The sequence below is a fragment of the Fukomys damarensis genome, unplaced genomic scaffold (assembly GCF_012274545.1).
Source record: "Fukomys damarensis isolate Sample0158 unplaced genomic scaffold, DMR_v1.0_HiC HiC_scaffold_8, whole genome shotgun sequence".
NCBI classification, from domain to species: domain Eukaryota; kingdom Metazoa; phylum Chordata; class Mammalia; order Rodentia; family Bathyergidae; genus Fukomys; species Fukomys damarensis.
Window position 1 is genome coordinate 10,722,745 of NW_022900920.1, and position 11,683 is coordinate 10,734,427.

Sequence of the window (11,683 nt, forward strand, 5' to 3'; positions counted from 1 at the left end):
AAGTCAGCTAAAATGTGCTTTTGTCATGACCATTAACTCCCAAATAACTTGGGCCCAGTTCTCAAAATTTCTAAAAGTCACATAGGAGCCATTTGGCAAAGAAAATAATTAATAAGAAAAAAATATTTTCATGTTAAGATCACCAGCATTTAAGAAGGCCCTTAAATTGCTGTTCATCTTTTCCCAATTCACAGAAATCTACAAGGCGTTCCTCAAGAGCAAGCTTCTCTGCTGACCTTGGTTCGTACTGATTGGGTTCTGTTCTGGGATCCTCGGAACCAGATCACTGTCACAGTGGCAAGGGAGGGACAAAGGGGGCACAAGTGTGAAATACCTCCTCCCAGAACCCAAAAGACATTGGCATTTAATGTGTCAAACACAGGCAGATAGCTGAGTTTCTTCCCCTAGTGATTAATGGGGTACTTTGTTAAAGGGAGAGTCTAAGTGTACATAAATTGCCTTTTCAATTCTAAATTTAATTCCAAGTAGTTTTGATAGCATACATTCTCATGATTAGTTATTAGATTATTTATTTAGGTTGAAATACTATTATAAGACTTACAAATTTTACGCATTATTTGAAACAATTAAATACTGAATTCCATAAATGTTAATCACTGAGAAAATGTTGAACCTTCTGTTTCTTATTTCATGATTTGTTGCCCAGATGGGAAAGATCAAAATTTCAAGGCCCACTCAAATATCACTGAAGGAAGTGCTTCAGGAAGATCTCGAGTACATGTCAAGCAACTCAAACGGGACAGTCTTACTTCTGATGGCTCAAAGGACAGTGTTGCCCAGGAACCACTTAAGGCTCCTTCTTCAGAAAATTCAAGACATAGTAGCAGGAATGCAAGAGATCCCACCACTGGGGATCTTAAGGAAAAGTCTAGGGTAACTGTAGTGGGCTGCTATGGAGAACTGAATGGTTTTTCTACTACACAGTTTCTTGACAATAGCAAGAAAAATGAATCTCCCTTTAAGAAGCTCTATCAGTCAATAAAGGAAGAGCTTTGTGATGTAAAATCACAAAGACAAAATGTTGTGCAGTATCGTAGAAAATCAGGATCACCAACTGCTTACACAAAAGAAAAGGGCAGTGCTAATTGTACACAGAAAGAGACTCAGATATTGATGTCATGTAAATCAAGACCAAAGTCCAATAGAATCTCCCACATTAATGGTGCTTCTTCACCTGCACCAGAAATGAGCCAGGCTGAGGAAAGCCAAAATGATGCAGAGCCTATTCAGACTTCTCAAGAATCTGTAAGTTCGGGTATTTCTCTCTATGAGGAGACCGGAAAGACCCCTGTGCAGCATTCACCACAACAAAGATCATCACGGAAACGTAAGAGTGAAGACCTGCATGTCACTGACAGAGAAGAATCGATGAATCTTGGTAAGAGTGAAGACAACAAAGCAGCTGAAACAATTACTCCTAGGAAGCTTTTGACTAGAAATCAAACACCAACTAAAGTTCAGGATGCTGCTGACCCTGACAATAAACCAGGGAAACTCTCTCCTAAAAAGAGGAGGAGTAATCCTACAAATGTGAAAGTGTTGCATAGAGAAATTCAAAATCAGCCTCCTTTAACTCAGTACCTTGCTCAAGTTGAAAGGAAGTTTCAAAAGGATTCCCCTGACAAGCCTAAGAAATTGGGCATTACACCTGGGCAGATTTACTCTGGGTTATTTGGTTTTAGTTGAGTTGATATCAACAACTTTGATGATTCCATTAGTAAGTTTGTTTAAATATACAAATCTTTTCCCCTAAAAGATTAACACATACTCTATGTGTAGATAAGAGACCTTTATTCAGTCAATGGTGAGCTTAGTGGTAAGGAATCTGCTAAGCATTTAGGATATAATAAGGGTCATTTTCATGTTTCAGCTGAGAGATGAGTGCTAAAGACCTAGAAAATTATAGCAAGGTGCAAATAGGTATCTAAGGCACAGGTCCTTAGATAAGCATGGTATAGGGGGCTGCCCCAAAACATTTGATTCACCTTTCCTTTTATCACAAAATAGGAAGAAAAATAATCATTACTTTTTATTTGTGGTTCAGTTCTGAGCCACTATCATATAATAGTTTGGTTGTTTAGAATAAATCATTGGAAATTTCTTGGGGATCATTGAACTTTAGTGCTATCCATCACATATTTACAGTCTCCAGTCTGTTCTTTTTTCTTTTTTCTTAAGTTTATTGGTACAATCTAGGTATACAGTACAGTTACATTCATTACTGGGATCCTGTACCTTCACATAAAACAGGTCTTGGTTCTCATTTTTTCCCCCTTGTCCTTACCCTCCCTTCCCCCCCTCCTCCCCTCCGCATTTACAAACACTTTATTTCCCATTTTTTCATTTTCTCATAATTTTTTCTTTTCCTTTGTTCCCTTTGCCCTACTCTTCCCACTTTTCCTTCACCTTTAGCCCTTTCTTCCTATTTCACATGGTCAATTATATCATTAGGATCTTCTGTACTATTATAGTTTTTCACACCAGAGAAACTATTGGGTATTGTTTATACATGTGTGACATTTATTTCACTTAGGAGTATATCCTCAATATGTATCCATTTTCCTACGAATGACTCTAATTTATCATTCTTGCTGAGTAGTATTCCATTTTATAGAAAAACTACATCTTTATCCAGTTTCCAACAGATGGGCAAACGGGCTGTTTCCAAGTTTTAGCTACTACAAAATGTGCCGCTATAAACATTGGTGCACATATATCACTGGGGTATGATTCTTTTAATTCTTTTGGAAAGATACCCAGCAGAGGGATGGCTGGGTCAAATGAAACCTCTAGTCCCAGCTCTTTGAGGTATTTCCATATTGATTTCCATAGTGGTTGCACCAGTCTGCACTCCCACCAACAATGGAGAAGGGTTCCTTTCTCCCCACAACCCCGCCAACATTTGTTATTGTGTGATTTCTTAATAGCAGCCATTCTTTGTGAGGTGAGGTGGAATATCAGTGTTGTTTTCATCTGCATCTCTTGAATGACCAGTGATGTGGAACATTTTTTCATATATTTATTTGCTGCTTTTACTTCTTTGAGAAATGTCTGTTCATTTCAGATGCCCATTTTTGAATTGGGTCTTTATATTTGGGGGGCCAATTGTTTTGAGTTTTTGTTTGTTTGTTTGTTTGGTACCAGGATTGAACTCTGGTCCTTGTGCTTGCAAGGCAGACCACCGAACCACTGAGCTAAATTTCCGGCCCTTTGAGTTCTTTAAATATTCTAGATAATAGTCCTCTGAGGAGCAGCTGGTAAAAAATTTTTCCTACATTGTAGGTTGTCTCTTAGTTCTGTTGATGGTTTCTTTTGCAGCACAGAAGCTTTTTAATAAGATGAGATCCCAGTTGTTGATTCTGTTAGTTCCCACACTACTGAGGATTTTTTCATAAAATCTTTTCCTATGCCAATGTCTTCAAGAGTTCTGCCTAACTTATCTTCCAGCAAGTTTAGTGTTTCTGTTTTAAAATGTAGATCTTTAATCCATTTAGATTTTAATTTAGTGCATGGTGAAAGATAAGGGTCTAATTTTAATCTTTGGCAGGTTGAGTTCGTTTTTCCAACACCATTTATTAAAGAGGGTATCTTACTTCCAGTGGGGATGGTCAGCTCTTTTGTCAAAGATGAGGTAGCTGAATACATCTGGAGTTGTTTTTGTGTCTTCCAATCTGTTCCACTGATCCTCAGGTCTATTTCTTTGCCAGTTCCGTGCTGTTTTTATCACAGTGGCTTTGGATCATCATTTCAGATTGGGAATTGGTATACCCGCTGCCATGTGTCTGTTGCCTAGGATGGCTTTTGCTTTTCTAGGTCTCTTATGGATCCAAATGAATTTTTGGATTCTACTTTCTAGTTCTGTGAAGTATAGTGTTGGTATTTCAATTGGCATTGCATTGAATCTGTAGAGCAGTTTTGGTAGTATGGCCATTTTCACTATGATGATTCTTCCTACCCAGGAACAGGGGATATCTTTGCATTTTCTTATATCCTCTGTGATCTCTTTTTTCAGAATGCTGTAGTTTTCAGTGTAGAGGTCTTTTGCTTCTTTTGTTAGATTGATTCCCAGATACTTCACTTTTTTGGGTGCTATTGTGAAAGGAATTGTTTCCCTAATTTCTTTCTCAGTGAGTCTGTTGTGTACAAGAAGGCTATTGATTTTTGGGTGTTCACCTTGTATCCTGCTACTCTGCTGAAAGTGTCATTTAAGTCAAGAAGTCTTTTGGTGGAGTTTTTTGGATCTTCAATGTAGAGTATCATATCATCAGCAAATAATGACAGTTTAACTTCTTCCTTTCCTATCTTTATTGCCTTAATTTCTTTCTCTTGTCTAATTGCTCTGGCTAATGTTTCCAGAACCATATCGAAGAGGAGTGGTGATAGTGGGCATCCTTGTCTTGTTCCTGATTTTAACGTGAAAGTTTTCAGTTTTTGGTCATTTAATATGATATTGGCTATTGGTTTTTCATAGATAGCCTTTATTAAGTTGAGATATACACCATCTATTCCAATATTTTGCAGGGTTTTTACCATAAATGGGTGTTGAATTTTGTCAAATGCTTTTCTGCATCTGCTGAGAGGGTCATGTTTTTGTTCTTCACTTTGTTAATATAGTGTATTGCATTTATTGATTTATGTATGTTGAACCATCCTTGCATCCCTGAAATAAATCTGACTTGATCAGGATGTATGATTTTTCTTGAAAATCCTCTGTATTCTCTTTGCTATTATCTTATTAAGGATTTTTCCATCTATATTCATTAAGGAGATTGGCCTGTAGTTCTCTTTTTTAGTTACATTTTTCCCTGGTTTGGGAATCAAAGTGATACTTGCTTCCAGGAATGAATTTTAAAGTATTGCTTCTCTTTCAATTTCATTGAAAAGTCTGAAGAGTAATAGCAGTAGTTCTTCTCTAAATGCCTTGTAAAATTCAGCAGTGAATCCATCAGGACCTGGGCTTTTCTTTGTTGGTAAGTTTTTAATTACATTTTCAATTTCACTGATTGTTATTGGGGTGTTTAAAATTTGTTTTATTTTCTTCATTCAACTTTGGTAATTCATAAGTATCTAGAATCTGTCCATTTCTGTGTTTTCCATTTTATTAGAGTACAGGTTCTCAAAGTAGGTATTAATGATCCTCTGAATTTCTGTGGGATCTGTTTTGACTTCTCCTTTTTCATTCCTGATTGCATGGATCTGAGCCTTTTCTTTCCTTTTTTTGATAAGGTTTGCTAAGGGTTTATCAATTTTATTTGTTCTTTCAAAAAACCAACTCTTTGATTCATTTATTTTTTGTATCAATTTCTTAGTTTCCATTGCATTGATTTCTGCTCTAATCTTTATAATTTCCTCTTTTGTTCAAGCTTTGGGTTTTTCTTGCTCTTGTTTTTCTAGGAGTCTGGGATTCATCATTAGGTTGTTTATTTGAGCTTGCTCTGTTTTCCTAATGTGGGCTTTCAATGCTACGAATTTTCCCCGTAGAACTGCTTTCATTGTGTCCCATAGATTCCTGTATGTTGTATTGGCATTTTTGTTTATTTATAAAAACTGTCTGATTTCTTCTTTAATTTCCTCTGTGATCCATTGATTGTTCAGTAGAGTGTTGTTCAATTTCCATGTGTTTGTGAAGTTCCTATGGTTTCTTATGCTATTGAACTCCAGCTTTATTGCACTGTGATCTGATAATCTCCAGGGAATAACTTCAGTTCTTTTGCATTTATTCAAACCTGTTCTGTGAGCTAGTATGTGATCTATGTTGGAGAATGACCCAAGTGCAGATGAAAAGAATGTATATTCTGATTTTGTGGTGTGGAACACTATAGACGTCTAAAAAGTCCATGCATTCAAAAGCTTGGTTTAGTTCTGGTATTTCATTGTTTATTTTTTGCCTAGACTATCTGTCTATTTGTGATAGTGGGGTATTTAGATCCCCCACTACAATTGTATTAGTGCTTATTTGTTTTTTCATGTTATTTAATATTTGTTTTATATATTTGGGGGCATTTATATTTGGTGCGTATAGATTTATGGTTGTCAGTTCTTCCTCTTGAATTCTTCCCTTTACAAGTATGGTAGTGACCTTCTTTGTCTCTCTTAATCAGTTCTGGTGTGAAATTTACGTTGTCTGCTTTTTTCTCAGTTCCTGTCACGTGGAAAAATTTTTTCCACCCTGTCACTTTCAGTCTATGGGCTTCTTTATGCATTACGTGTTTTTCTTATATACAACATATTGTTGGATTTTGCTTCTTAACTCATTCTGCCAATCTATTTCTCTTGATTGGTGAATTGAGGCCATTGACATTGATGGTTATAACTGATATGTATTGACTTATTGTCATGTTATTGTCCTTTTGTTGACTCTTTTTAATTTTTTGCCCTCTCCTTTTAGTTTCTTGCCTTGGCTATTTGATTTGATCTGTTGGGCCTCATGGTGTTGTGATCTTCATTTTCTTTTTCTAGGATATTGTTTAAAATTCCTTGTAGTGCTGGTTTAGTATTCATGAAGTTTCTAAGTGTTCTTTGTCATGGAAGTATCTTCTGCATCCATTCTGAAAGCAAGTTTTGCTGGGTACATCAGTCTTGGTTGGAGGTTGTTTTAGGACTTGAAATACCTCACTCCCAGCTCTCCTTGACCTGAGGGTTTGTGTTGAAAAGTCTGCTGTGATTCTGATGGGCTTTCCTTTGCATGTGATTTGTTTCTTTTCTCTTACTGCTTGTAGTATTTTGTTCTTCTGTTGGGTTTCTGGGATCTTGATTATTATGTCTAGGTGTAGATTTTTTTTTTTGATCGTGGCTAGTTGGAGTCCTATATGCCTCACTTATCTGCATGTCAAATTCTTACCCTCTGTTTGGGAAGTTTTCTGTCATTAATTCTGTGAACAGTTTTTTTAAGTCATTTGCATTTTCTCCTGCTACTTCATGGATTCTTTGAGTCTTATGTTATTCTTCTTTGCATTATCTAGGAGTTTTGGATCCATTTTTCATGATCCCTTACTGTTTTTAAGAGAACTCTCTTTTCATGGTCACTGTCTGTGATCCTGTCTTCTATATCTGAGATTCTATCTTCGCAATCTTTTATTCTGTTGTGTACACTTTCACAATAGCACTTTTAACCTCCTGGATATCTGTTTGAATCTGTTTAATGGATTCCATTTCTTTCCTATGTTGGGTGGTCATTGTTTCCATTTGTTTCTTATGCTGGGCCTTCATGGTTTCTATTATGTTCCTGAGCTCATCTATTTTTTTGCCAGTTTCTGTTCTAGAGTCATGAATCATGACTTTCCTTTTGCTCACCATCTCTATGGTTATCTGGGAAGTTATTTCTGTTTTGAATTTTTCTAGAGCTTGATTGATGTGTTTTGTTACTTCCTGTGTTGTGAGTTCTGAGTGTCCTGGTGCTTCACTATCAGACTTTTCATCCTCCTTTGCCCTACGGTTTGCCATTGGTGAACTTGAAGTCTGTCTTTGTTGCTTTTTTAAGTGTTTTCTCATCTTTATTTTTGCTCTTGGGATGTCCTTGATTCAATCTCTGGGTCATTAAATCTTCCTGATATCGTTGTGTCCCAGCCGTTGATTCTGTAATGACTCATAGACATTCTCATTTTTGTAATAGAGGAAACAACTTGTCAAATCAATCCCTATTGTTTTTCCCAATCGATAGAGTCAGGAACACAATAGGATCAATCACCACCCTTTATAGCCAGCCATGCCTCTGTGGAGTGCGTGAAAGGACTGGCACAATCAGGGGATCTGAAAGTGGGGGGTGGGGGGGTACCGCTCAGCACGGGGTGCTACCCTCCTGGCGCTGGGTCAGGAGCAATGGCACCCTCAGGAAAAGGCACAGCTAAGCGGACTGTAAATCGGGCCCCAACCTGCAGAGGGAGATCTGCTGGCGACTCCTTCTTAGGGGACTGCAAACTCTCCTGACAGCTGAAACTTCTGCCTATGAATGATCAGCTCTGGGAACTGCCCCAGTCTGTTCTTAGAGCCTCCAGCCAGAACTTTTTTATTGTCACTGGACAAGTCCCAGAGGTTCTGTGACAGCTTAAGTTCTACAAGCTTCATAGACATTAGTGGTGAATAACTATTGTAGTAGGAATGTCCAAAAGAAATTTTCTTTTTGTGTTCCTGTTGCAAAAGGAAAACTGACAGTCCCATACAGTAAGCAGCAGAGATATGGCTATTACAGTGAGCATTGGAGCTCTGTCCATCTTCCTGTATTCTTCAGGAAGGGCTGGATAGAAAGGAAGGGTTGCCAGGCATTTGGCTACAGCCATCCTTATATCAGGGCCCTGTTTCTGCAGATTGCCTGTTAACTGTTTTTGTGGAGGAAGTGTAAATACCTATAAAATGTGACTTGTACCTGTGATCAGAGTGTTCCATTGAGCTTCATATTCAGGAAGTCTCACTTGGCCAAACAGTTTATATTGATTGGTTGTTCAGAAAGTGGTATGGTGGAGGCTAGGTCACAAAATGATCGTCAGCATTGCCTAGAGAAATTTTCACAGGTCATGCTTTATATTTGCTAGCCAGGTCTGCTCTGAGCCCAAGTATGTGTTTTAGAAAGTTTTTTCATGCCACTGTTACGAACCTATCTCCATTGTATCACATTGCTCCAGATTGCCTACTGCTGCTACAGCCTGATCCTTTGCTTTCATTACATCCAGGTGTATTTTTTTTTTAATTTATTTTTTAAAGGCAATCTCTCTCCTATCCAGGTAGAACTCGATGTCTTAGTGGTTTCTGTGAGATTTCAAGTCCTGAGGTGGATTTGGCATTTATCAATATTACAAGAGAATGAAGGTGTCAGGTTTCAATAAGTTTTTGATTGATAAGTTTTTAATACTAATTTGACAAATCAGGTCTTGGTTTTTTTTTTTTTTCATTGTTCATTTCACATCATTTGTATTCCTTTAGATAAGAATGAGGATGTGTCTTTGAAGAGAAGGCGTGTGTCCTTTGGTGGTCATCTAAGACCTGAATTATTTGATGAAAACTTGCCTCCTAATACACCACTCAAAAGAGGAGAAACACCAGCCAAGAGGAGGTCTCTTGGAACTCATACTCCAGCTGTCCTAAAGAAAATCATCAAGGTAATGGGCTGGGGATTTAGCTCATTGGTTCTGTTGCCTGCCTCACAAGTGCAAGGACCCAAGTTTGATCCCTGGTACCAAAACAAAACAAAAAACAAAAGAAAATCATCAAGGCAAGCTTGAGAATAGTATTGTCTTCATACCTAATGGCTCACACCGTGGCTCCTTCCTAACTTCTGAAATAGTAGAATTAAGATCTTTATTTTTCTAATAAGTTTTTAAAACTAAAATAATAGCTCATTTATATGGGTGCTGGAGAGGAACATTTGAGCTCCCAAATGTGGCTCTAAGGTGGCTAAGCAGGGTGTAGGTAGAGTGTTCAGCATTTTTCCCATCAGTGAAGGATACCCTGACATGCACAGCTATAGTGCCACAGAATCACTGGGTAATACTAGAAATGATCACATGTCTGGTTACACTGCCACATATAACTACAGAGTCACTTTATTTTTTAAGATTACAAGGGTATAAGAAGGCATTTAACTGGTGAGAAGAAAGATCTTTGATGGTAAAATATCTTTTTTCACACAATCAGCTTTTTAAATCTTCTAGTCATTTATTGCTGCATGTTGTTGTGCTCCCTTGTTTTTTAAATCCCTGGAAAGGTATGGCCACATAGCTCACCTTCATAACAAGGATTTTGCAGGCTTTTTCTGTTAGTACCAAAAGGGATGGAAAGCCACACCTAGCTCCTGCTTTACCCTGTCTAGGGAAAGTGAGCAGTTTTCTTTCCATGTAGACCCACGACTGAATGACAATAGTGTTGGTCAGAGCTCTCTTGTCTCACTGAGCAGGATATTCTCTGCATCTTCCCACCTCAGATACTTCAATTCAGGCTTGATGACTGCTTTTACTTTCTTTTTTCTTCAGTGAGTGGGACAAATTTAACCTCTACCTTCACTTTGAAAGTAGATTGAATATTCAGTGCTTCAAGATTTAAACAGATGAAATTCTTTGAATAGATTTTTAACAGGCATAAGACATGTTATGTATTCTTGACAAGATTTCTCATTAGCATTTCTGTCTTGTCAGGAGCAGCCTCAATCATCAGGAAAAGAAGAATCTTCAGAAGTGAAAGCACAGAATGCGTGCATAGATGCTCTAGTGCCTAGTCCTAGAATAACTTCCATAAGGACAGATGATCAAAAGGGAAGGTCAATGAAGGCCTCCGCTGCCTCTAGTGATGGGAAATCCCCACATGAGACAGACATGCCTAAGAAAGCAGGGAGGAAGAGTGGCCACTTGTCTTCAAAGAGAGCATCCATCAGTCGAAGTCAGCATGACATTTTACAGATGATTTCTTCCAAAAGAAGAAGTGGTGCTTCTGAAGCAAATCTAATTGGTGAGTATTGTATTGGTAAGTATATTTTAAGTTTAGTTTCCTCATTGACACTATTTTTGAAAAGTTTCACTGTCTTTTCTCTTTGATAGTTGCAAAATCATGGGCAGATGTGGTAAAACTTGGTGCAAAACAAACACAAATGAAAGCTGTGAAACCTGGCCCTCAAAGGCAGATGAACAAAAGACAAAGAAGATCTAATACTCTAAAGGTATGAGGTTATAATAAAAATTGCTTGTTTATACACATTTATATTAAGATTGCTTTAAATGCATATTTATGCTTTGATGTTTTATCTATCTTATCTTTTTTCCTACAGAAGCCTTCCATCAATGTTAATAATCAGTTTAGCACAGGTCATGCAAACTCACCTTGTACCATAGTAATAGGGAAAGCTCAGATTGAAAAAGTAAATTTGCCTGCTCGGCCCTACAGAATGCTGAACAGCTTTGTTTTCAACCAAAAAATGGACTATAATGAAGATCTCTCAGGTAAAAACAGCCTGAACATCTGTAAATCATAATCCTATTTGTGACCTTGATGTTTGTTTACCTTTGTCTATATTTTGTGAGTGCAATTATATAGTAAATGATGGAGGCAGCCATCTGGACTCATAGTATTCAAGGAAGATAAAGCTAGTTGAAAATATAAGCACAGGTCTCTGCGGATCACATCCTATGAGAAGTAGGTATGAAAATGTCAAATATATGCCTTTCTGGAGAACAGTATAGACACAGAAAACTAGAAAGTGTTTTAGTGTACAGAGTGCCATCTGTTTTTTATAATTGCTTTCTTTGAACTAGTGATTTGTTCTAGAGGTGGATCAGCTGCTTTTAGAGCAATATCACAATATTTACTTTCTAGTTGACTTAACTTTCTTGAAAGAAAGCACTATGAGATGAAGGTACTTTTAAACCATAAGTAAATGAGCAAATGTTTCTAGCTGATTCCCACTCTCTAAAAATGTGACCTCTTAGAAATTACAACCATGACAAGCACAATTTAAGTTTCATGTTACGTAATCTGTTCAATTGGGGAGGAGGTAAAATTTGAACTGTGTAGGTAGAATCTTATTTCCGGGCAGAGTAGTAATTGGAAGCATTATTAGAGTCTTTAGTATAATGATATGCAAAATACCTTCTGATAAGAGTCTTATTTGGATTGCTTTATTTATCTTAAAAGTAAAACAAATGAAAAAGATAAAGTAGATGAATGTATTTCATATATATAT

At 37.3% G+C, this 11,683-nt stretch overlaps 1 protein-coding gene across 2 annotated transcripts in view; it reads left to right on the forward strand.

Moving 5' to 3' along the window:
- Mki67 (marker of proliferation Ki-67) overlaps positions 1 to 11,683 on the forward strand; it is a 33,898-nt gene that overhangs the window by 8,285 nt on the left and 13,930 nt on the right. Inside the window, exons 5-10 of one of the 2 annotated variants that reach the window (XM_010620743.2) lie at positions 195 to 240; positions 668 to 1,399; positions 8,938 to 9,113; positions 10,146 to 10,455; positions 10,545 to 10,663; positions 10,772 to 10,943. In XM_010620743.2, coding sequence (XP_010619045.1) covers positions 195 to 240; positions 668 to 1,399; positions 8,938 to 9,113; positions 10,146 to 10,455; positions 10,545 to 10,663; positions 10,772 to 10,943 — 1,555 coding nt within the window. The remainder of the gene's footprint in view (positions 1 to 194; positions 241 to 667; positions 1,400 to 8,937; positions 9,114 to 10,145; positions 10,456 to 10,544; positions 10,664 to 10,771; positions 10,944 to 11,683) is intronic. The other variant, XM_010620753.2, reaches the window with a different exon arrangement.